This window comes from Narcine bancroftii, chromosome 2 (assembly GCF_036971445.1).
Source record: "Narcine bancroftii isolate sNarBan1 chromosome 2, sNarBan1.hap1, whole genome shotgun sequence".
NCBI lineage: Eukaryota > Metazoa > Chordata > Chondrichthyes > Torpediniformes > Narcinidae > Narcine > Narcine bancroftii.
In genome coordinates this window covers 189573143-189599771 of record NC_091470.1, presented here as the reverse complement: position 1 = coordinate 189599771, position 26629 = coordinate 189573143, and the positions used below count along the sequence as shown (strand labels likewise).

The 26629-nt window shown below is 44.8% G+C and overlaps 1 protein-coding gene across 3 annotated transcripts in view; it reads right to left on the bottom strand.

The window, feature by feature from the left end:
* The window catches only part of LOC138754820 (E3 ubiquitin-protein ligase RING2-A-like), a 44471-nt gene that overhangs the window by 4879 nt on the left and 12963 nt on the right, over positions 1–26629 (bottom strand). For 2 of the 3 annotated variants that reach the window (XM_069919681.1, XM_069919682.1), the window contains exons 2-6: positions 25789–25979; positions 11801–11961; positions 6853–7068; positions 3281–3571; positions 398–569 (exon numbers count right to left, since the gene is read on the bottom strand). In XM_069919681.1, coding sequence (XP_069775782.1) covers positions 398–569; positions 3281–3571; positions 6853–7068; positions 11801–11961; positions 25789–25920 — 972 coding nt within the window. In that variant the 5' untranslated portion in view covers positions 25921–25979. The remainder of the gene's footprint in view (positions 1–397; positions 570–3280; positions 3572–6852; positions 7069–11800; positions 11962–25788; positions 25980–26629) is intronic. The other variant, XM_069919684.1, reaches the window with a different exon arrangement.

The following is a 26629-nucleotide window of genomic DNA, read 5'->3' as shown; positions in this document are numbered from 1 at the left end:
TGCTGCTTTGCATGAAGGTCGGAGCTAACTTGTTGGACCGCTTGCAGAAGGTCCCTGTACCAGGTAGAATGTGACTGGGATGCACTCCATGTCTTGGCCTCTTCATGGTGTTTGGAAGTGCAGAGACCAGGCTGAGAAGCCAGCCCTTCAGCCCCATTCGACATCTTGGAAAGGGCAGCCAGGGGCCGGGGCGTACGTTTGGTGCCCCGAGGGGGTCTCGACGGGACGCACGCTGAGACCTGGGAGTGAGAGGACAACGCAAACCCACCGGAGGAACCCCAGCTGGCGGGGAGGAGGAAAAGGAAGGTCCAGATCCCATCCACTCCCCCTCCCTTCAGGGATGCTGTCTGACCCGCTGACCTCCTCCGGCAACTCTGAGGGGAAAGGTGGTACCTACCGTGAACTGACCACCTGGGGTGGTGATATAGATTGTGTACTGCTTCTCGCTGATGTCTTCCAGACTGACAGCGCTGCTTCCCGTGGTCTTCTGCTGCTCCTCCAGGGCAATTCTCAGCGCCAGGTACTTGGACAAATGGTCCACGGTGGCGTTGGCAGTAGTCTTCACATACCTGTCACAAGCACACGTAGGAACTGCTGAAGTCTCGCCGCACAAACAAAGAGGAGTCACACTATTTGGTTCAGCAAACAACCTCACGTCATTTATTCACCATTTCCACCCTTAACAAAACTCCCGGGAGTCAAACACAAAAGTCTGCAGACTCCGTGATTGAAGTAAAAACACAAAGCTGAAGAAACTCAGCAGGTCAAACCGTGTCCTTTATATAGCAAAGATAAAAATACAGGCCCAAGATGCAGGAGAAAGAGAGAGATACAGGAAGATCAGAGCCAGCACCACCAGGCTGAGGAACAGCTTCTTCCCATGGGCAGTGAGAATGCTGAAGGAACTGCTCACTCTGACCCTCCGAGACTCTCATATTCACAAAACAATATTTATTTGTATATATCATTATTTGTCTTGCATGTGTACTGATTGTATGTATGGTTGTGTGTCTGCACATATTGCATCAAAACACGGTTTTGTCAGGTTAACAATAAACTTGACTTGAAGCCTGAAACATTGGTTATGTGTCTTTATTTTGCAACATAAAGTACACTGTTTGGCCTGCTGAGTTACTCCAGCATTGTGTTTTATTATCAAAACTCCTGGCCTGCCCTTCTGACCCATGCCCCCACGCAGCCCAATTCACTCCTTCCCTGCAGGTGACCGTGACCCTCTGCTTGCTCCCATTGTCAGCCCGTGCATGCGCGTCCGCACATTCGAGTGTCGCCTCCGGTGCATCACCAGCGGCGTCTGGCCCTACATAAAGCCCACATGGGCCTGCGGACACGACACATGCTCTACAGTTTCAAAACATAGTGGGAAGGGAGAGATCACTATGGGGAGATTTGGTATGTCACCAAGAACTCTTGCAAAGTTCAACAGGATTGCATTCTGCTTGGTTGCATCACTGTCTGGTACGGAAGTGCCAACGTACAGGTCAGGAACAGGCTAGAAAGGCTAGTGAACTCGGCCAGCGCCATCATGGACATCAGTTTTCACTCCACTAAAGACATCTTTAATAGGTGGTGTCTCAAGAAAGCAGCCTCTATCCTCAAGGACCCCCACCACCCAGGCCATGGCCCCTTCTCACTGCTACCATCAGGAAGGAGGTTCAGGAGCCGAAGACGAACACCCAGCAGCACAAAAACACCTCCTTCCCCTCCGCCATCAGATTTCTGAACGGTCACCGAGCCACAGACACTGCCTCACTTTTTCCTCTTCTTTTGAAATAATTATTTTTAAAGAATTGTGTTTAAGGAACTGTAATTTTAGCACCTGTAATGTACAAAAACTGTTGCTGCAAAACAAATTTTGTGACACGTTCATGACCATAAGCCTGATCCTGGACTAAAAAAAAATTCAGCAGTTGAAACGAGAGTTAGATGTGAAGTGGCTCAGGGACTCTGCCTCCAATACCCCCATGTTTGATCCAGATCATTGTGCTGTTGGGGGAGGGGGGGGTGGCAGGAGAAAATCACCTGCATCAAAGTGTCCCTCCCTGGTTCCTCCAGTTGCCTTCTGAAGACACAGTGCACAAACCCAGTCGAGAAACTCAGCAGGTCATGCAGCGTCCACAGAAAGTGAAGGGCGACCAGCGTTTCAGGCCTGGATCCTTTGTTAAGGTATAAGCAGTTCCTATATAAAGGTGGGGTGAGGAGGGAGGGAAGGAGCACAGGCTAACAGGTGGGAGGGAAGAGGAGAGAGAAAAAGCTGATGGGGGGGTGAGAGGGTATCTCTGCGAATGGAGAGGGAAGGTGGTGGGGAGCTAGAGAGAAGGAGACAGAGAGGGAAAGAGAGAGAAACAGGGGAGGGAGGGAGAATGGAAACTGGCAAAGTCGACGTTAACATTGACTTTCACATTTTACCTCGACTTTCTTCCTCCCAAAGGTGGGTAGATGGGGCTAGTCTGCAGCTGTGCACTGCCCTTCAGTGAAGATGGTGGCAGGAGAAAGAAGAGGTGAGGTGGGAGGGAATTGTTGTTGGCGTGTGAGAGAGGAATGGTTCCACCAGGGTGGCCAAATAGAAAAAGGGCCAAATAATATTAAGGCCAGCGGTTTTCAGCCACCGTTGGCTCCTTTAACAGGCCGTTTAAAGCCAGTACAGAGCTGACAGCTCACCCCTACATAACCCTGAAGGCTACGGGCAGTGGGGCTGAGTGGGAAAATGGATCAGCTCACAATTAAAGGACGAGGCAGACGATGGCTGAATAGACCAGTTCTGCTCCTATGGTCTTATAAGCCTCTATCAGGTTCTCTTAGATGCTTGGAAGAACGTGATATAACTTAAGCCTACTAATCTCACCTTGATGGAGGGCCCAGGCCCAAAACATCGGTTGCCCTCTGCTTCCTATGGGTGCTGTGTGAACTGCTGAGTTTCTCCAGTACGTCTCCTGCAAACTTTCTTGTTGCTCTACCAGTGTTAACCTTTCCTGCGCCTTTCAGGTTTAAGGTGAGACTTTGCCGGGGGAAGGGAGATTGAAGAGGAACCCAAGGGGCAGCTTTTTCCATTCAGAGCATGGATCCAGTTCAGAGGAAGCTGAAGGAGCGGTTACAATGCTGAGCAGATATTTGGACTAATGTGTGGATAGGAAGGATTTCGAAGGGTATCCAAGCAAATGGGACTGGCCCAGAAAGTCAGCACGGATGAGTTGGGCCAATTGGCTCCTCTGAATGACCCTCCGCACCTTCTCTGCGGCAGACATGCCCCCACCCCCCATACCTTGTTTGGGAGTATTCATCCTTCTCGACCAGCACCGGATGCGGTCTGAAGACGAGCTCAATTTCACTGCATGAGTCCCCCGCCACATCGGGGCTACCAGCCCCCTCCCGCGAGTTGTCCAGGTCGGGACAGGAATCGTCCGAGGCCTTGGAGCGTTTGCGGCTCGGGCCGGCCTCCTGGTTGCTGTGCGTCGACATGTTGCTGACGTGGGAGCGGCTGTCACAGTTGTCCTCCCCTCCGCTGAAGGTGGTGTTGTCGGACTCGTGCGGAGGCTTTCTCACCCGTTGGGCCCTGCATGGAGGCAATGGGAGAGGATCAAAAGCCTGCCAGCACCTACACCACGAGCTCATCCATGATGCCCAGCAGAGCAGTGTATATAGGTCAACACAGGCCTATAAACATGTCCTTCGTCCCAAATCGTCCATGCCAACCAAATTGGTCTTTCTGGGCTAGTCCCATTTCCCTCCAGTTGCCCATTTCCCTCCAGTTGCCCATTTCCCTCCAGTTGCCCATTTCCCTCCAGTTGCCCATTTCCCTCCAGTTGCCCATTTCCCTCCAGTTGCCCATTTCCCTCCAGTTGCCCATTTCCCTCCAGTTGCCCATTTCCCTCCAGTTGCCCATTTCCCTCCAGTTGCCCATTTCCCTCCAGTTGCCCATTTCCCTCCAGTTGCCCATTTCCCTCCAGTTGCCCATTTCCCTCCAGTTGCCCATTTCCCTCCAGTTGCCCATTTCCCTCCAGTTGCCCATTTCCCTCCAGTTGCCCATTTCCCTCCAGTTGCCCATTTCCCTCCAGTTGCCCATCAGACATAGAAGCAGCAATAGGCTGTTCATCCATCGAGTCTGTCCCACTGTTTTAATCATGAGCTGATCCATTTTCCCACAGCTCCACTGCCTGGCCTCCTCCCCATAGCCTGGATAATCAAAAACCTATCAATCTCTGCCTTAAATACACCCAATAACCTGGTCTCGGCAACAAATTCCACAGGTTCACCTCCCTCGGCTGAAGAAATTCCTCTGCTTCCTCGTTCTAAGTGGATGCCCTTTAATCCTGAAGTTGTGCCCTCTTGTCCTTGACTCTCCCACTATGGGGAACAACCTCTCTACATCTACTCTGTCCACACCCTTCAATGTTCAAAATGTTGCAATGAGCTCCCCCCTCATTCTCCTAAATTCCAACAAGGACAGGCCAAGGACTGTCAAATGCTCCTCACGTAACCCTTTCATTGCTGGGTCCTTCGAAACCAGAGGACATCTGTACAAATCGAGCGGTAAAGTTTTTTTTTAAAAATATATAAAGAGTAGTGGTGCCTGGAATGCATTGGCAAGGGAGGATGGTACAATTGGAACTTTTATAAGATTCTTGGACAGGCTCATGGATGCAAGAAGTTTAGGAGGTAGAGATTTTGTTTTTCGAAGTAGGTTTATATACATTGGCACAACATTGTTGGATGAAGGGCCTGTACTATCCTGCAGTGTTTGATTTACTAAAACCTTCTTGTCCATAAATCTGTCAAACTGCCAGATTAGGAGACTGGGCAAAATTATGGCAGATGAGATTTAACATAGAGAAATGTATAGTTGTACATTTTAGCAGTGGATATAAACCGGCAGAATACTATTTGGATGGGGTGAAAATTCAGACCTAAGGGACCTGGGTGTCCTCGTGCAGGGAAACCTAAAAGTTAATGACCAGGTGGAATTGGTCGTGAAGAAACCGAATTCTATGTTGGCGTTCACTTCAAGGGGAATAGTGTATAAAAGTAAAGAGGCGTTGATGAAGCTCTATGGGGCACTGGTGAGGCCCCATTTGGAGAACTGTGTGCAGTTTTGGGCCCTCTATCTTAGAAAGGATGTGATGTTGTTGGAGAGGAGATTTACTAGGATGATTCCCGGAATGCAAGGGCTAACGTACGAGGAGCGTTTGGCAACTCTTGGGTTGCATTCATTGGAGTATAGGAGAATGAGAGGAGATCTCACAGAGGCTTTTCATATTTTGAAAGGTTTAGGTAGGGTGGATGCGGGCAAGATGTTTCCCTTGGTGGGTGAATCGAGGACAAGGGGTCATAATCTGAAAATTAGAGGTTATCCATATAAAACAGAACTTCTTTAGCCAGAGAATCGTGGATCTGTGGAACTCACTGCCACACACAGCAGCGGAAGCCTCATCCCTGGGAATTTTTAAACAAGAAATAGACAAGTATGTCATTAGTGAGGGCATCAAGGGATATGGGGAGAAGGCCGGAAATTGGAACTAGTGTAGAGTAGCTTAGTGTAGATTTACGGAACAGATTCGACGGGCCGAGTGGCCAGCTTACTGTCCCTTTGTCTTGTGATCTTGTGAATCTCATAATTATTGTCCTTTGAGTGGTACAGTTAGCGTAGTGGTTAGTGCAAGGCTATTACAGCTCCAGCCACCCAAGTTCAAATCCAAGACTATCTGTAAGGAGATTGTACATTCTCTCCTACTGCCCACCCCACCCCCCCCCCCCCACTGTGACCTGCGAGGGTCTCCTCTGATTTCCTCCCACCTTCCAGAAAATGTACAGGGTTTATGGTTAATTAGGCAGCGAGCGCTCATGGACCAGAAGGGCCTGCCTCCGTGCTGCATGTCTAAAAAAGTAAGTTTCCTTTGGTAGCTCCAAATACCTATCACCTTCTGTGTGGAAAAGGTTAAACCCCAACCCCCTCCCCCCCCACCACTTCCCATCATCTTACAAGGCAAAGGAGAAGATTGAGGTTTGAGGTCTTCACGAGGACCAGAAATGTCTGACGTCCACCACACATCAACTACTGTGTAGTGTAGAGGACCAAGTTCCTTGGAGTTCACATAACTAGGGACCTATCATGGTCACTTGTCAGGAAGGAGCAAAGCTACCGGCCGCCATCATGTCACCTTTCTACAGGAGCTCTATCAAGAGTGTCCTGGCCGGCTGCATCTCAGTGTGGTACAGTTGCTGCAGAGAAATGGATCGAAGGTCAATGCCCAGGACCATAAGAGCGGTAGGGAAGATCATTGGATTCCCCATCAACCCCGCAACCACCATCAACATGATCTACCAGGATCATTGTCTGAAGAGTGCTTGCAAAGTCACTGAGGACCCCTACCAACCTGCACACAGCATCATTCAACTACTCCCGTCTGGAAAAAAATACAGGAGGATCAGAGCCAGCTTCTTCCCACAGGCAGCGAGAGTGCTGAATGACCAAAGCAACTGCTTGAACTAACCATCTGAGACTCTAATATTTACGAAACAATATTTATTTATTTGTATGTATGTGATATTTGTCCTGTGTATGTATTGTTTGTATGTCACTAGGTGTGTTATGTCTGGTTCATGCCTGCATGTTTTGCACCGTGGACCAGAGATCGCTGTTTCGTCAGGTTGTTCTTATGCAATCAGATGATAATAAATTGAATTTGATCAACCACAAAGGATCTCATTTGCAAGACTATGTTGCTACCAAGAATCTACCCAAACCATAGAAAATTACAGCACAGAAATAGGCCCTTCAGCCCTTCTAGTCTGTGCTATGAAAGGACAGCACCACCAACCTGTTTGAGCCCCTCTCACCTGTGCATGGCCTGCATTTTCAATCCCTCCTCGATGCTGCTGCTCAAGGCCTGCTGGTTGTGGAGTTTGCTTAACCGGGCCAGCACTCGGTCCTGGTGCGCCTCATACTCGTCCCTGCTCGGATAGATCTTGCAGATCAGCGCATCGAAATTTGGATCCGGTCGCAGCGATCGCTTCGAAACTAGCTTCTTTCGACATGTGGGGCATTCTTTGTTCCTGATTTTGGGGAAGATAAAAAGCATGTCCTCATACACTGCCAAACTGAGGCTACCCGCGAAATGGAGGAACACCACCTTGTATTCCGTCTGTGCACTCTCCAACATCGACCTCTTCGCTTTCTGTTAACCCTCTTCACCCAAGTCTCTCTCCCCTTATCCTTCTGTCTCCTTCCTTCCAGCCCCCCCAACCCCTTCCATCTCCACTCAGAGAGTCTTGAACGGCACGGTTATCGCAAGCCCTTCACAGCACCACGATTGGGATTGGGGTTCAAATCCCATGCTGTCTGTAAGGAGTTTGTACGTTCTTCCCGTGTCTGCGTGGGTTTTCCCCGGGGCCTCCAGTTTCCTCCCACTGTTCGAAACATAACGGGTTTGTAGGTTAATTGGGTGGCACAGACTCATGGGCCACGATGGCCTGTTTACCATACTGTATGTCCCCCTATCACTTTCAGCCTTTTTCTCCTTCCTCCCACCTGACAAAAGGCCTGAAATGCTCGTTATTCTTCATTTCCTATGGACGCTACTTGACCCGCAGGGTTTCTCCAGCGTGTTTATGCTGTCCACTCCACCCCGACGTCAGTAGTTTTGTTTTAGCCAAAGCTGGTTTATTTCATCAGGCAAATTCTTGGTCTCCTATAATTCCACACAATCTTCCTCAAATTTTAATTCAACACTGGATATGGGCCTTCACCTGAAAGGCCCAAACTTGTCCCCGTGTCTGCGTGGGCTCCCTCTGGGGGCTCTGGTTTCCTCCCACCCTTCAAAACGTACTAGTTTGTAGGTCAATTGGATGTGACTGGGCAGCACGGGCTTGTGGCCCAGAAGGGCCTGTTACTGTCTATAAATTTAGACATTCAATTTAATATCACATTTCACCTAGGTATCCTAAAACCCAAAAGGGCATGAGCATTGATTGTCCAGTCTCAAGTATCCCCCCTCATCTGGTTCTACTATTTCTATCTGTTTCTCTACTCACTTTCCTCTCAATACAACCATCCTTCCATTCCCCCCCCACCCCACCACAACCTTTCCCTTCCATCTCTCCCACCTTCATTTACTAGAATCCTATTACCTCGTGGCTCTTCTCCAAATGTTATACTTAAAAACACACCGAAATGCTGGAGGAACTCAGCCGGCCTCACAGCGACTATTTGAGGCAAATTAACAGTGTTTCATGTCTGAGCCCTTCTTCGAGGTAGAATGAAAAACACAAAGGCATCTGAATAAAGACTGGAGAATGTTAGGGGGAGGAGTCCAGACTGATAGTCAAAAGGTCTTAATTGGATATGATAGGAGAAAGTTGAGAATTGACTTTAGCTCTGTGAAAGGAGACAGAGGGAAAAGGGGGGAGGGAGAGAAGGTGAGAGAGTGCGACAGAGAGCGCACGAGAGAAAGCGAGAGAATGAGAGAGTGAGAGTGTGAGCTAGGGGAAAGGCAACAGTGGGGGGAATGCTTAATGGAAACGGAAAGGTCCACGTTAATGGCATCTGGTTAGAGGGAGCCCAGATGGAAGATGAGGTGTTGTTTCTCCAATTTTCAGGTGGTCTGTCTCGTAGTGCATGAGTCCATGGTTAGCAAGAGAATGGGACAGGGAATTGAAATGGGTGGCCACTGGGAGATCCACGCTATCACGACAGACAGACCCGAGGTGCTCAATGAAGTGATTTCCCAGTCTGCGGAGTAGACTTTCCGAAGTAGAGAAGACCACAGTGGGTGCACTGGATGCAGTAGATGACCCCTGCAGATTCACAAGTGAAATGTTGCTTCACTTGGAAGGACTGTTTGGGGCTCCAGTGGTGGTGAGGAAGGAGACGTGGGCGCAAGTGGAGCATCTCCTGCGTCACAGGATTAGGTGCTAAGGGGACTATTGGTGGGGAGGGAGAAGTGTACAAGAGAGTCATGGAGGCGATGGTCCCTGTGGAAGGCTGCCCCTCTCCTTTCTCACCTTTCCTCTTATCATATCCAATTAACGCCTTTTAACTAACTGTTGGTTTGGACTCCTCCACCAATCCTTATTCAAATGCCTTCCTGCTTTTTGCTTATGAAGAAGGCCTAAAACGTTGGTTATGTATCTTTACCTCCTACTGACGCTCGAGACCGCCGAGTTCCTCCAGTATTTCCGCACATTTTTAACTACAATCGCAGCATCTGCAGACTTTCATTTTCACTTCTTTTATGCTTGTTACTTCCCTTTCCCATCCGCATCTCGATAAAGACTCCACATCCAAGCGTTTTCCATCAATTTCCCTCTGTGGATGCCGCCTGACCCAGAGTCCCTTCAGCTTCTCTTCTAGTCTCGGGATTCAGACATTTTTGTGTTCCTCTAACCTGCTCTGCTATTGGGTTGGAGATAATGGCAAACTAGCACAATGGGAAATATTTTCAATGTATTTGTTTAAGTAACATGATAGAAGCCTATTCCAACCACTGAAACCTGTGCCGCCAAATTAACCCTCCGATCCCTACATTTTTGAAGGGCTGGAGGAAACCAGAGCGCTCTGGGGAAATCTAAGGAAAAACATAGACAGTGCCGGATTCAAACAAGGGTTGATGGAATAGTATAGCACTAACCATGCTACCCAATGTAGGGCATAGAAGGGTAGAGAGTAAAACTAAAATAAACACCATGGTTGAAGTAAAATCTCCAGTGTTATCAGCAAAACTGGAAAGCAAGTCTGCTAGTCCAGTCATTTATGTTGTTTTACACAGCCGCTGCATTCCGGGAAGTTATTCCCAAATTCTTGGAACGCAGTCTTATATTAAAAAAAAAACAACACACGGAATAGAAACGCGTGACGTGACTCATTCCCATTCCAAAATTTTACCGGCGGCACCCCTGGACATGACTGTGGACTGCCTGCTGTATAAACTGACCTGCAGGCATTTCACAACAATGGGCTAATGAATATGATGTAATGGGCAACGCTGATGCATATCCAGCCTAAACATGCGGCGCTATATGTACACAGGTCGTTCTGTGTGAAAATTGATGACAGAAAAATAATGTTATATTTAAAAAACGTAAGTTGGTGACATGGGTCTAAATCAGCCACTCAACCCTTTTTTTTGCTATCCCCCCCTCTCCCCCCCCACCCACCAACATGGCCACAGTAGAGCAAACAGCGAAATGTATATAGCAAAGGTAAAGATACATAACCAACGTTTCAGGCTTGAGTTGAGCCCTTCCTTCATCAAGGTAGAAAGTCAGAAACTTTTTTAAGCTAGGGAATGTGTAAGATGTTAGAGGGCACTGCGTTACAGAGCGGGAGTTTTATTGTCACATTAAAAATGTCACATACAGTATCTGGAATTCAATCAGCTGGAAACTCAACAACCAGCAATAAAAAAAAGAGGAAATAAATAATTTGGATGAATAAGACCAGGCAGAAGGACCCCGAGAGGGAGAACTTAGACTTCATTGGACGAGTACAGATTTGCCCCGCTGAATTAGCAATGCCCTCAATGCATGTGCATTCCTTTTGCTGTTGCCACTTGCATGGAGGAGAGTCGGGTTGTCAGCCTGTGGAAGGCGCACCTGAGGGCCTGACTGGGACACTTGCGTGGAAGTGAATCGGGTTGCCCTGGTGAAGATGGGACTAAACATTCAGCCAGCGGAGCGCCCCGGTTGAAGCAGCTGTTTGAATAAAGTTTCAATAAAGTTGTGTTTGAAAAAAATGGTGGCCCCCCCTGGAATGAAGAGCCAGCCGATGCCACTCGCCGTTGTGGTGACCATCCCAAAGGGTCACCCGATTCCTGCCAAGTGAGAGTCTGTATTTTTATTAATGTTAAGTATATTAGTAAGGCTTTATCTGTAAACATTGGGGAGGGTGAGTTAATTATGACGGTGGCATGGTTAGCAATGATGTTACAGCACCAGTGACCGGGGTTCGAATTTAATTTAAAAAAATTATGGGAACTACTTAATTAAAGACTACCAGTACTGATTTTTTTTTTTTTTTTTCAAATTACATGTTGCACTATTTTTGTCTTTTAAGTGGTGTATTCTTCACGCAGGTGTCTTGGTTGGGAAGAGTGAGTCTCAGTCAACCGGAAAATTATCATTTCCAGCATTCACAATCCCCGTAGGTGCCGGATGATGGAGATTTCACTGTACATGAAAACCTTCAATTTTTGTCTGCCGTACGGCAAACAAAGAGTCGCCATTGCCTAGTGCCCCTAACTCAAAAGAGAGAGACGTGCGGGTGTTTAGGCTTTACTTTCCTACACACAGGGTGGCAGATGCTCGAATGTGCTGCCAGAGAAAATGATGGAAGAAGCTATGACACTCGTGTCCCAGAAACTTCTACATGGTTTCTTGAATCCAGCGCTGTCTGCAAGGAGCTTGCATATTTTCCCTGTGCCTCTTCGTGGGGTTTCCTCCACCTGTTCCGGTTTCCTCTGACCCTTCAAATGCATACAGAGTTGGATGGTGAAAAGGGAATGGAGGGAGAGTGAGAAGAAATCTTGTTTAATGAGGCTCTGTGTTTGACGCAGACTGCGGGCTGAAGGGCTTGTCCCTGTGCTGTACTGTTCTATGTCCTAAAGCTAAAGGCTCACTAACCCCCTATGTGGCCTGAGTGGTTGTCAAACTGGAATTATGGCCTTGTAACATCTGCCAAAGCTGCATTTGAACAATAAGCCAAAGTGCTCATTTACATTAATGTCCTTCATCACATATGTGCATGGACAATATCCCTGGCAAGCTGCCACAACAGCACCCAGTTTCCTACCCACTGCGCAGAGCGGTGACAATGCAGTCCGAGCAGAAGCGGTGCAAGCACTCCTTCGTCGTCATGGTGTTCTTCAACATATCCAGGCAGATGGGGCACATCAGCTCACTGTGCAAGCTCCGGGGAGACACTGCAATCTCCGTCCCATCCATAATTGCCTCCTGAAAGAAGAGCAAATCACAGTAACAGGAGGCAAAGCTTCTGTGACCATTATATCTCCAAACAAAGAGAGCAAAGGCAGATCAGATAAATAACTGTAATTTTGGTTCACGCAGTGTAACTTTGTCCATAGAATTAAGCCGCCGTCTAATCAAAGTTCACTGCAAGAGGAGGGCGAACTGCTAAATTTACCAAATCACATCGTCTACTGAAGATGTACAGGTGCCACAAAAGTCACGATTGTAATTTTAATTTTGTCACTCAGAAACATTTTCTGTGCATGCCAATCAAATGAATCTTGTTTCTTCCACGAAAACAATTTTACAGCCCTTATTTTGGAATCCTGAAGTTGCAGCTTTGAGAAGCAATGAAAATGTATCATTTTGGGGAGAGAGGCGTTAGCAGGATTTCTAGTGACAACGTTACAAGGTGATAGATAAGTCAGCTAGCAGCTCAAAAGCAAAATATTCATGCTCTGGAACCTGGATTAAAGGTTGGCACCCAAAACGGCAGCTTAACACTCCAATTTAAAATTAGACATACAGCGTGGGAACAGGCCCTTCCAGTTTCCTGAGCTCATGCTGCCCAAATATCCCAATTAACCAACCCCCCTGTTTGTTTTTTGAAGAGTGGAAGGAAATCCACGTAGACATGGGGCAAATATACAAACTTCTTGCACACACAGCGCCAGATTCGACTCCCGGTCACCGGCGCTGGAATAGCTTTGCGTTTACAACCTCGTGAACCACACTGCCCTAAAGTTTTGTGTTCTACTCCTAACCTTGCAAAACTCACTTGCAAAATCAGATTAGTTTTCACCTCACTTTTCCTGCATTCACAGAGGCTTTGCACTGACAATGGACAGACTGCATTAAATTTTGCTTTAGAATCAAATAATTTTACAGCACAGAAGTCAACTATCGAACCTGGCAAACAGCATTCATCAGTCGGGGGATTTAGTTCATGAGTTGAGAGGTAATGCTGCAGCTCTGTAAAACTCTGGTTAGACCACACTTGGAACACTGTGTTCAGTTGTGGCCGCCTCAGTACAGGGAGGACATGGAGGCTTCAGAGAGGAGGCAGAAGAGATTTACCAGGTTGCTGCCTGGATTGGAGAATGTGTCTGACGAGAAAGAGCAGGGCTTTTCTCTTTGGAGCGAAGGATGAGAAGTGACTTAATAGAGGTCTACAAGGCATTGATAGGGTGGACAGCCAGTGCCTTTTTCCCGGGGGGGGGAGGGTTGAGGGGAAGAAAGTTTACGGGAGACGTTAAGGATTATATATACAGAGTATAGTGGGTGTCTGGATGGCCTTGCCAGTGGTGGAGGTTGATACGTTAGAGACATTTAAAAGGCACAACGGTTCTCAACTTCTTTTCTTTCCACTCACTTTCCACAGAGCACCTATGGATAAGGGAGGGCACAAGAGAAAACAGGGAGCCAACTGAAAACTTGACCTTCACAGTCAAGGGGGCCCATAAACTTTGAGAACCCTAAAGGGGGGGGGGGGGGCATAGCCGAAAAAAGGGATGAGAATGGCTGATTTAGACCCATGTCACTGACGACTGGACGAACAGAAATAGCTTTCCGGTTCTGCTGATAACACTAGACAGCAAATTTTTTCCAAAAGATTTGCTTCCTGTAAAAAAAAGTGGGGATTATGATAGACAACTTCAAGCTGAACAGAAAGATACTTTCAGATATCATGAATCATGTGGGAAGTTGGAGAACCATTAACTTTTATTGAATTGATTTCCAAGTCCCTCTGAGCCAAGCTCTCAGATTGACTGCACAGGTTGCACAACAAATGTGAGGAGCCCAGAGTTTGTCTTGGTCACCAATTTTACAACCATAGTTGAGCTCATGGGCCAGGGGTGGTCAAATTTGCTTAACGCAGTAAACTTCAGATGTTTGAGAGCCACTAGACTAAAAAATATTAGACACATTTTTACTCTTACATGTGCATTTTATTACAACATTTTAAATAAATATTAGAAAATGCATGTATGTAATAAAATATTTATTCATGTTTGCAGTTGTAAAAACTGTATTAGTTTCAATAATCAAAAAGCACACATACCATACATGTGGAATAGTCAAATTTTGTGGACCAATTTTTAGGGTCAAATTTAGGGGGTCGATTATTACATGCATACTACTTTTTCCCACTGGAAGTACCTGCATCGTTGCCGGGGCATCAGGAGCTTGGGTGGGAGGGCAGCTAGGGCATCGAGAGCTCGGATGGGAGGGCAGCCAGGGCCTAGGCAAGAGGCCCCGGTTGAGATGTGGTTGGCTCAGATGGGAGAGTGGCCAGGGTGTCAGGAGCTCTGGCGAGTGGGTGGCCTTGGCCTTGGTGAGAGTCCCTGGTTGGGGCAACAGGAGCATGTAGGGCAGGCAGCTGTGGCTTTGGTGCATTGGGACCTTGGATGAATGGGCAGCTAGTGCCAAAAATTTTGAGGGTGGGGGGGGAGTGAGGTCGACTTTGACACATGTATATTCTGTATACATACAAAATATTTTCAATCGCGCCACATCCATTAAAACTACCATTGTGAGACCCGACTTGAACGATTCCTTTCTCAGACATCACATATATAATGGGAAAGCCGCCAAGACCACATTTGCATAGTGTGACAGATTATGTTATATTTTATATTGTATATAGATATGCTTTTTGAAGATAAATTGTGGGGTTTTTAGTTAGGTCGCACATAGATACAAGCCCTTCACAAAACAGATCTCATTTAAAATGCTTGAGCTCAAGCCAGACAGTCCAGGCTCCTTGTGCCTTTGCAAAAACTTTGAAGAATGCCTATAAGGACTTCACAAGTAGGTGTTAATTGGACATGCTGAGGAGTAATGGATTATTGTTTTGGAAAGCAACAGATGAATGGATTCAGAAGATTGGGTCCAGTGCTGCAGTCTGAGTGCAGTTTGCTGTTTTAAGAGGGTCATGTGGTTGTTTTCTCTGAGTATGTGTGAGAGAGAGAGAGAGAGAGAGAGAGAGAGAGAGAGAGAGAGAGAATTCAGTTCTACAGTTCAGCAGCAGCAGCAGGTGGGACTAGAACAGGACAAGCTGGAAAGCTTGTGGAAAACCCCATTTTAAAGATGGGTTGTGAGTTCTTAATTCAGCCTGGTCAAAGCCCTTGTGGTCCATACAAGAAGAGATGTCTGGCTGTATAATGTTTCATTTGAAATTAGGAAAACGAAAAAGGAACTCTGTGGTGACCTGAAAGAAAGAAGTTATCATCTGGAAAACCCTGAGGGGGCAGGTTTCTTCGGCAAGACACTGACGTGGCTGATCGGAAGGAATCTTTGTGCCCAACGAGCAACAAATCTCTCTGTGAAAACTGACAAGAACCTTCCTGAGCGGTAACCATTTACCTTTCAAGCACCAAAGCCTGGTGAAGATTCGTAAATGTTAAATTCTGTCCACAGTATAAGAATTGCCTGCAACCAGTAAACTTGGAGGATGAGAATTGAAATTAGACTGTGAATCAAAGATCTTTTCTGAAATTACATACACGTAAGCTTAGAATTAGAAAGGGGTTAAGTTAAAGATAATTAAAATCAACTTTTGTTGAAGTAACTATTTGTCTTGGTGAATTTCTATTGCTGCTGGGCTTTGGGGTCCTCTGAGCCTATAACAATAGCATTTGTACTGTGTGCACAGGCATGCATGGACTGACCAAAAGAGCTTGTTTTGTAGGCAATATATTAGTAGACTTGAAATATGACAATAAACACAAAAATAAATTCTATCTAAAAAATTATTTGTTAGGAAGATTTTAAGGTGATTTTTGTGACCGGGACCCAAAATCCATAAAATACTCACAAAAATTTTCAGGAAGCAAAATCTTTGTTGTCCAGTGAAATATCATCTAATCTAGTGCTTAAATCTCTTCAGTGTTAATCCATTCTAATTAGCTATTGTTAGTACTTTTTTAATAAAAATATACTTTTATGCTTTTTCTAATAAAATCTAAGATCCCATCTTTCAAATTTTATTGATTTATTTCTGCATCCAGGATCCCTTCCTCCACCTGCTCTTCCATCAAGAACGAGGTAGTTTGAACCATGGGAAACCACAGATCAGAAACAGGCCCTTTTGCCCATCTAGTCCATGCCAAACTAATATCCTGCCTAGTTCCAATGACATGCACTCGGACCATAGCCCTCAATACCCTTCCCATCGATGTCCATGATCAAATTTTTCTTCAATGGCAAAATAGAGTCTGCATTCACCACTTCAGCTCCACAACTCTCAACACTCTCCGAGTGGAGAAGATTCCCCTTAACCATTTCACCCTTTAACACCGTACAAATTTTTAAAAATTGAATCAGACAGGAAATGTCTGTGGACAGGAAATTGGTACATTTTTGCATTCTACTTGGCAGTGTCTTAAAGTTAAACCTTTTTGGTTAGAAATGGGTAAATTATTGGAACGGATAATGGGGATTAAATTCCCACAGGATCCAATGTTATTTTTATTGGGTGATATTAAAAATATTGAACCCAAGTTGAAATTGAATATGCATCAAAAGAAGTTTGCTCAAATTACTTTGGCAATAACAAGAAAATGTATTGCTGTTACTTGGAAATCTGATACAAATTTGGGTATAGAAAGATGGAATCCTGAAGTTCAGAATTGTATACCAGTTGAGAAAATTACTTATAATTAAAGAATCAAATATATTTTGGAAAATATGGAGCCCTTATTTACAAAATATGGAGGCAAACATTTAAATGAAGCTCTAACATACCATAAGAAACTTTAAAGTAACAGGCACCACTTGTCCCTTTCTTATTCTTTTTTCTTCTTCCTTTTTGTAGGGGGATAGAGGGGGAGGGGGTGGTATATGGGAGGGGGAGGGTTCTTATCTTTTCTTTTATACCACGTATTTGTATTGTTTTGAATTATCTTTAATTATGTGGTTTTCAACTAATAAATATATATTTTTTAAAAAGCATTTCACCTTCCACCCTGAATCCATGTCCTCCAGTTCTTGTCTCACCCAACCTCAGTGGAAAAGAATAAACCTCTCATAATTTTCTATACCTCTATCAAATCTCTGACAACCCAGGGAACAAAATCCTAACTTCTTTAACCTTTTTTTTGTAACTCAGTTCCCTCAAGTCCCAGCAACATCCTTGTACATCTTCTCGGCACTCTTTCAATGTTATTATACTTGGGTCCACAATGCATCGAATTTTCAACATATTAGCTTTCATGCATTGGCAGTAAAGTCCAGAAACCTTTTCCGCAGCCTCCTGAAGCTTTTTCGATTCCATGGTTAACCATCGTCCCTCTTTTTTTTGGCAACTGTGAGCATTGCACTTTCTTTCCTCAACCAATCGTTGATTATTCTGGAGGTTCTGACATGAACGCCTGGAGAAAAGTTTTAGTTGTAGGTTTTAGCTTTAGTTATGGGTTTTATAGAAAAGTCAGTTTTGGGCTTCCAGTCCAAAGTAAGAAGAATACACTTGGAGCCTATGAGGGGCTTGGTAGTCTGCTCTCCACCACTTCTTTAATCAATGTTTAAAATTTAAATTTAGACATACAACAAGGTAACAGGCCCTTCCAACCCATTAGCCCATGCCACTCAATTGCACCCAATTAACCTACAATCCCCCCCCCCCCCGATACAATTTGGAGGGTGGGAGGAAACCGGAGCACCCGGGGAAAATCCACGCAGTCACGGGGAGAATGTACAAACTCATTACAGACAACATCGGGTTCAAACCCGGGCCGCTGGCACTGCAATGTGTTGTGCTAACCACTACTCTCACCGTGCCATGCTTGAATCTCATGATGTTAACAGATATCTATCTATTCAAGATGTTACACCTGTAATACCTTTCTCACTACACTCAGCTAATTCCAGACATGACTCGCACTTCCTAAATCCCTTTTAGCTGAGCTCTCTAGTTTTATCAACATTATTGATGTTAGAATCCAATTACCTACCTACCCTTCCTCCCTTTTTGAACACAGTTCTGCATCGGCAAATATCCTGCCCTAATGCACCTCTTCCCCGTTCAAGGCTGTTTGAACGATAATGCACAGAGCCCCTTCACATTCCGCGCTACATGTCACCAGGCCCCAGTCCTCGTTCCACTTTTTGAGTTAAACAGCAGTGGCTGTGACCTGGAACTCAACTGCAGGGCCAGTGAAAGCAGAATTAATCGGGGCTTTCAAGAGGGAGCGAGAAAGCCACTTGAGAGAGAACAATTTGCAGGGCTGTGGTTTCCCTGTGGAGAAGGGGGGGGGGGGGGAAAAACGGGACAGAAGGAATAGCTGTGCTTAACACTGACACAGACCTCCTGGGTTGCAAGGGCACCTTCTGTGCCTCGGTGAAATGATTCAGCAAAACATTTTTTTCTGTAGTTATCTTTTCTGTCTCCATTCAGGTCATGGTTACGGAAAGCAGCAACTTTTCGTTTGTGGGATCTGCAATTTGGGCTGTAATAAAATCCAACTAATAATCCTATCCTTTTTCTCCATCAAATGCAACGCAGCCAGATGTATTGAGCTGTACCTTGAATCAAAGTTTATCTGGGGTCCTTCAACTGTGACAGTTCATGATATTTTTGCTCATTAATTTTATTTGGACTGTACAGTATAATCCCCATTATATGGAATTCAATCAACTGGAAACCCAAACAACCGGCAATTTTTTTTTGTGGAAATAAAATAAATAAATGTTTAAATAAATAAGAGTAAATACAATTTGAAATAAATAAAATTTAATAACTATTTTTAAAAAATAAAGTTCTAAAAGTAAATGCTCTCCGAAGCAACACACAACCCCTTAGTAGAGCAAACATTCAGCCAGTGGTGCCCCACTCCCCGCACGGCAGCGGTTTGAATAAAGTTGTGTTTGAATAAAATGGCAGCGCCCAAAATGAAGAGCCGGCCAATGCCACTCGCTGCTGGGGCCTCTCCCAAAGTGTCTCCCTATCCCTGCCTAGTAAGAGTCTTTATCTATATTCATGACAGGTATATTAGTATTTACATATTTATATCTGAAGGCACTTGAAAAGTTCCATCAACGCTGTCTTCGAAAGGTTAAATATCAGCTGCGAAGATAGAAGAACTAACGTAAGCATAAAACAAACAGAAACAAAAAACAAAGAGCATTGGAGCCTATGTCATTAAGAAACAACTAAGATGGAGCGGTCGTGTTGTTCGGATGGAAGACCAACGTCTGCCAAAATAAATCTTCTACTCCCACCCGAAAGAAGGCATATGTAAAAGAGGTGAACAACAGAAAAGATTCAAAGACGGCTTCAAATCCAACATGAAGAAATGTAACATCCACATCAATAACTGGGAAACCAAAGCCAAAGACAGGAAACTCGACCAAACTATTATCCGAGAAGGAACAGCTACTCTCAAAGCCAACCAACGAGAAGAAAAGAGAAGTCAATGGAAAGAGAGGCAGCAACAACCAAGGCCCGATCTGCCATCTGGAACCACCTGTTTTGAATGCGGAAGAACTTTTAAAACCAAGATTGGACTCATAAGCCACTTGAGAGTCTATAAATAGATTAATGGAATGAAGTCCATCATCTCGACCTCGAAGGATAGCCACGACTAAATCGATAAATTTGGCGGCGCAGTTAGTGCAACGCTGTTACAGCGCCCGTGACCAGGGTACAAATTTAAAATTGCTTCACATTGTCTTTTAATTTTTTAAACTGTGTATTCTTCATGCAGGTGTATTAGTTAGGCATTATAACAGTGTGTCTCAGGCAACTGGTAAATTTGCATGCACAGCATCTACGATCCACGTAGGTGCCAAATAATGGAGATTCTACTGCACTTCCTTCATGTCACTTATTCTAACTCACTTTGCAGCAACTATAAAACTCTGGTTGGACCACATGCAAAAAAAGGGGGTGCTGATACTGGTGGGAACCTGGGGACAGCGGGGAGCTTGGGGTCTGTGCCCAAGATGACATGTCTGTGATCAGCAGCGGCCATGAGGGGTTGCAGACTGGGTAAGCAGAGGACTGGCACAGGGCATGATAGAACACCCCCCATTTGAGAAGGAGCAGCACAGGAGACGGCCCATGGGACGGTGACCGTGGCAGCAGGCCAGTGAGGGGTTCTGGGGCTGAAGAACACACAGGCTGTGGGTGACTCGAGGCAAGGAACCCAAGGAGGCTGCGGACTGCTGAGGACTAGCTCGAGATTAGCTGAAGGGGTACCCCAAGTATCGGGAAGAGTGGGATGTGAGAGGGTGCTGGAGATTTCTTGATTGTGTCAGAGGTGCGCATCTAGAGCTCGGGTGGCTGATGGTTTTGGACTGAAGGATGTGTGGCTGTAGGAGTGCCGGAGGTGAAACCATGAATACTTGGTGACGCTGGGGGATTCTCCTTTGCTTCTCTTTCTCTGTCTGCAAGGGGCACTGGGCAATTTTTGCTAATAGTGAATCTTTGTCTGCCTTACGATAAACTGAAGGTAATTTCGCGCACTTTCCCATTTATTGTTTTATTACATGACAATAAAAATAATCGACCTTGACTTGGAGTATTGTGTTCAGTTCTGGTCAACTCATTACAGGAAGGATGTGGAAGCTTTGGAGTGGGTGCAGAAGAGATTGGCCAGGATGTTGCCTGGATCTTATAAGGCAATGTTGACAGAACTAGGGCTTTTCTCTTTGAAACAAAGAAGGATGAGAGGTGACTTAATAGAGGATTACAAGATTAAAAGAGACATAGATAAGGTAGACAGCCAGTGCCTTTTTCCTAGGACAACAATGCAAATATGTACAAGGTGAGGGGAGGAAAGTTTAGGGAAGATGTCAGGGATAAGTTTTTTTTCTAAACAGAGAGTTGTGGGTGCCTGGCATTGCCAGGGGTGCTGGTGGAGGCTGGTACAAGAGGGATATTTACAAGACTCTTGGACACGCACATGGATGAAAGAGAAAAAATAAAAGGTTAATGGGTGTGAGGTAAGGAAGGATTAGATTGTTGAGGAGGTTTATATAACATCGTGGGCCGAAGGGCCTGTTCTGTTCTAAATGTGACAATTCATGGTGCTTTCTCGTTAATTTTGTTTAGGATGCACTTATTGCATGTTTTTGTTTAAATTTTAGACACATAGCACAGGAACAAACCCTTTTGGCACATGGGCCATGCCTCCCAAATACCCCAATTAACCTACAGCCCCTGTAAGTTTTTGAAGAGTGGGAGGACACTGGAGCGCCCCGAGGAAACCCATGCAGACACGGGGAAAAAGTGCAGACTTCTTACAGACACCGCTGGATTTGAACAGGGGTCATGGGGAACCGGGTTGCCCTGACTGTTATGTGCTCTTTTACCCAATTCCGTTTTGTTCTTGCCCCTCCTTCATTCTTGTTCAGCCACTCCCCAACTGCCAGGTGAACTGAACCCCTCTTGCACATTACGAACACTTTCTCATCCTGGATAAATTCCCAGTTTGACCTGCTGCTTATGCTTTAAATTTAAATTTATTAACAACACGGTAGAAGCCGATTCTGGCAGGGGTGGAGTGCTACAGGAGCACCGCTCCAGGCACCTCCTTGTTGCCATTTTTGGTGAGGTCTTGTACGTAAAAAATTAGCACTACACCACTGGATTCCGGCCATTGAAACCAGTGTCACCCAATTAACCTACCAAATCCTGTACGTTTTTAGAGGATAGGAACACACAAAACACAGTGAGAATGTATAAGCTCCTTCCAGACAGCATCATATTCAAACCCGGGTAATAGCGTGGCCCTGCACCGCCCAGTTTACTAAAGAGGTAGGGAGCAAGAAAAATCTTGACATGGAACGCCCTGCAAATAAACTCACAGGTCACATTTAATGATTGTCCACAGATCCACAGTGGAAATCACACTTCCATCCCTAGATACGACAAAAGTGTACAGTAAAACCCCTGTTATCCGGAATTCAAGCAACCGCCAATCTCAAGGAACCGGCAAAAATAAAAGGAAAATAAATACATTTTTAAAAATGAAAATTGAAATAAAAGTTTAAAATTCTAAAAGTAAATGTTCTGTAGTAACACAAATTTTTGGTGAAGATGAGAGCAAATATTCAGCGACTTTGCTCTTTGTGTGAAACAGCAATGGCATCACCCAGGATGAAGAGCTGGTTGATGCCGCTCGCCGGTGGGGTGACTCTCTTAAAGTGTCTCCTTTACCCTGGCTTAGCAAGAGTTGCTTGAGGCTTTATCTGTAAACTTTTGGGGGTGGGGGTAGGTTAATTATCTATAATAATATTGTTCGTCTTTCGGGCAGCTCTATAGAGATGTACTGATGGTTAAATGTTTTCAAAGATTGTGACTGAAAATTAAGTAAAATTCTTTTTATGTAATCATGTCTTTTAAACTTTATTATTAATGCAGGTGTATTAGTTAGGCATTGTAAGAATGAGCCTCAAGCAATCGGAAAACCCACTTATCCGATATCTATCAATCCCCGTAGTGCCGGATACCAGGGGTTTTACTGTATCTCAAAAGATACCTGGAGCAAATCATTAACGCTTTTGAATGAAGTTAATATCATCTTTATCTGTAAAATAATTAGCACCTCTTTGCATGAAGCATGCACACTTTGATTCTTCAAGTAACAATTTAAATGTTACAGATCATTTCTGGTCAAGAATTTGATCTGACCCAAATTTTATAAGGATCACAGAACAAAAACAAGATTAACAAAGAGTGTCTATAGAGCGCAGCCCTACTGGCCTGCATGGATGTGAATAAAAGTTCTCTTCTGGTGAAGCCCTCAGTCACACAACTTGGATAAAATTTAAAAAAAGATGCTTGTGAAGTACCAAAGCAAGAAGTGATGGCTTCATAAATCACCGATCAGAGCTCAGTTAAACTATGCACCAGACTTTGAGTAAACTTGGCAGGTACAACAGAAAAGTATTAATGCGATAACGTGGTGACATTAGATTAGAGAGTGGGGGTGTCCAGCTTCGTGTAGGACAGATTTATTTTTGACAAGGTGAAAAAAAAAAACGACTGGGTTTTCACTGCTAGAAAATCATGGTGTGATTGTAGATTCATCTTAACTTTTCAAAGGGAAATTCCAACTTGAAATTTACAGGGGCACGGGGAGAGAGGCAGGTTAGCTGATTGTTCAGCTGTTTTAGAGAGCTAATCATAGCTGATGGACCAGCGCTGTATAATTCTATGATTCTTTTGGAAGCAATTGCCAGATCAAAAGCCTGGCTGCCTCCAGCCTTAATTTTATTTTTAAATTTCATTCACAGCACAATCGAAGCCATTTAAACACGAGCTGCCCAATTCCACCCAAATTAACCTTCTGAGCCCATCTGTTTTTGGAGGGCTGGAGGAAACCGGAGCAGCCGGGGGAAACCCACACAGGCACAGGAAGAAAGTAGAAACTCATTACGGACAGCGCCAGGTCCGGACCTGGTCACCAGCGCCTATCAAGACTCTGTTAAAACATCTGACTTCACAACAGTTAATCTACAACTCCCGTACATTTTGAAGGGTGGGAAGAAACCAGGTCACCCTAAGTAACCTCCAAACTCCTTACAGACAGCGCCGGGTCACTGATGCTACCGTAAGGTCATGCCAACTGCTACCTTCCACTGTCGTCACAAGCATAATCAGATACGCCGGTTTATTTTTGTGCAACATTCTAATGAGCTAAGTTTCAGAGCATGAGTACATTCAAATATCAGCTGCACAGCTTTCATTCCTCAAATTACAATTTCTCATTAACAGGTGCTGAAATAATGATGTACAAAATTAACTGCATTACACTTTAATCTCAAAATAATAAATGGTTTGAAAACCCACGCAGACACAGGGAGAACGTACAACCTTCTTACAGACACCCCCGATTGCTGGTGCTGTTAACAGTCTTGCACTAACCTCGCCGCACTGGGGTACATGAGTCGTTGAAAGGGAACATTAGGGGCAACTGCTTTACGGAAAGGGTGGCGAGAGAGTGGGATGAGCTGCCAGCTGAAGACGAACACAGGCTCAATTTTGACATTCAAGAAAAAATTTTTAGATTCGTACATGGATGGGAGGGGTAGGGATGGCTTTGGCCTGGGTGCAAGTCATTGGAATGAGGCAGAATAATAGGTCAGCACAGACTAGATGGGCTGAAAGGCCTGGTTCTGTGCTGCTGTGTTCCATGGGACACAATTCAGAATGGTGATTCAGCTGCGAAATACATACTCTCAACCAAGTTGTTTGGCTAGCTGGGACTAGAGGCTAAGTCAAGTCTGGATACTCTGGCACACCTTGCAGTCCAGCCAACTGCAGCTAAAAAGATTAGAACTGCCTTAACTCTTTTTCTCAAATAACAGCATGGAGCCAATCAGGAAAAACAAAATAGGGTGAAACAAAAAAGTGAAAATTGAAAAGAAACATTTTCAATTTTTAAAAAAATTTTAGACGTACAACACGGTAACAGGCCCTGCTGACCCATGAGCCCATGCCATCCAAATAGCCCAGTTAACCTACAACATGTAACATAACATAACAATTACAGATTTTATTCCCTGGAGCATGGAAGAATGAGGGAAGTTTTGAATGAGGTATACAAAATTATGATGAGTGTAGAGCAGGGGTAGCCAACCTTTTAATTTTTAATCTTGAATTTAGACATTCAGCACAGTAACAGGCCATTTCAGGCCACGTGTACGTACCAGGAGTGCAGGTTAATTGGGCGCCACGGACTCATAGGCCAAAATGGCCTGTAACTGTGCTGTATATCTAAATTAAAAATGTAAAATTAAAAGGTTGGCCACCTCTGGTGTAGAGAGTCAATGCAAGTCAGCTTTTTCCACCGAGGTTAGGATGGATCAAATCAATGTACAAAAAGATGAGGGATGTAGAGTAAATGAAAATAGGCTTTTCCACTGAGGCTGGGTGAGACGAGAACTAGAGGGCATGGTTAAGGGTGTTAGTTTTTAAACTTAAACAAATCAAAGGACAAAGGTTAAGGGTAAAAGTATAGGGGGAAATTATTCACACAGAGCGGTAGGAGTGTGGAATGAGCTGCCAGCTAAAGTAGTGAACGTGGGCTTAATTTGAACATTGAAGAAGAATTTGGACAGGTACATGGATGGGAGGGGTATTTTAAATTTAGACATACATCAGGGTAACAGTCCATTTTGGACCATGAGCCCGTGCTGCCCAATTAACCACCACCCCCAGTACATTTCAAAACAGTGGGAGGAAACCGGAGGCCCCAGGGAAAAGCCACACAGACTTGGGGCGAACTCCTTACAGACAGCACAGGATTTGAACCCCGGTCCCGATCACTGGCGCTATAAAGGCGTTGTGCTAAATGCTACGCCAACCATGCCACCCCATGGAGGGCTATGGACTGGATGCGGGCCAGTGGGATGAGACAGAATAATAGTTGGGCAAAGACTAGAAGTCCAAAGGAACTGTTTTCTATGGTTCTAACTCCTGTACATTTTGAAGGGTGGGAAGAAATCAGGGCATCTGGAGGAAACCCACGAAGACATGGGGAGAACGTTCAAACTCCTAACGGGCAGTGCTGGATTCGAATCGGGTCTCCGGCACTGTAATTGCGTCGTGCTAACTGCTACAGTAACCATACCATAAAAATGATTCATGTTTGCAAAAAACAAAATTCCAAATGAATTGAGCATCACTGATCAGCTGTTTTTGGTAACATTCTTCACTTTTTTTTTTACACATATATATATATAAATGCAGTAGTATTCAATTTAAAATTTCAGATTGTACACGCATTAAATAAATGAACTCGAACATTTTTCATGCAACCATGCAAGATATTCTCAAGAGGGATATTCTGTTCTTTCCACACGTACCTGGGGGGTCCTGTGCAGTTCGTAGAGGCTGAGCTGCGTGGTTTTACTCACCTGTGGAGTCCGGTGTAGCTCATAGAGGCTGAGCTCCCAGGTCTTACTGGGATTCTGAGTATTCACTGGTGTTACCATCATGAATGTGGGTAGGTTTTATTTTAGTTGAAGAAACGAGGACTTCTGCATGCCGTTCTGACCTTGTTAGCAAAAATAAACAGAATAAGTGAGAAGCACTTAAAAAAAAACTGCAAACTATGAATAAAATACAAAGGATCCCCACAATACAGACGTTAAGGTAAAGGAAATTCGCTTTTACAAAATTCTCAAATCCCTGCCCAAAAACTTGAGATATGGGATGTTTCACTCTCACAGAATTTGCATGAACAAATGTACATAAATAAAGCCAAAATTAATTTTTTCAACATGTTCCTTTATGTATGGGTAGGTATCTTGACACAGTCTTTCCTCTAGGGACACAATCAACGCCCACCACCACCACCCACCCCCCCCCACCCAGTAACTCGTGGGTCGCCTATGTTAGCAGTTAATTTCTGCAGAAATACTTTATCTTTTACTATTACAGCGTCCAGAGCCATTTGGACAGAGATATGGACAGGAAGAGTTTAATAGGATGGTTTGCCTAGCGAGAATGGCCTGTAGCCACGCTGTATATCAAAATTTTTTCATTTTTTTTAAAAAAAAGAGCATAGATCAAATACAGGCAAATGAGTCTAACCCAGAATGCCAACTTGACCAGCATGGATGATATGGGTTGAAGGGCCTGTTCCGTACTATCACAATGCAGACTGGATGTGGCCCGCAGTTTAGGACCCTGGCCCCAGTCATT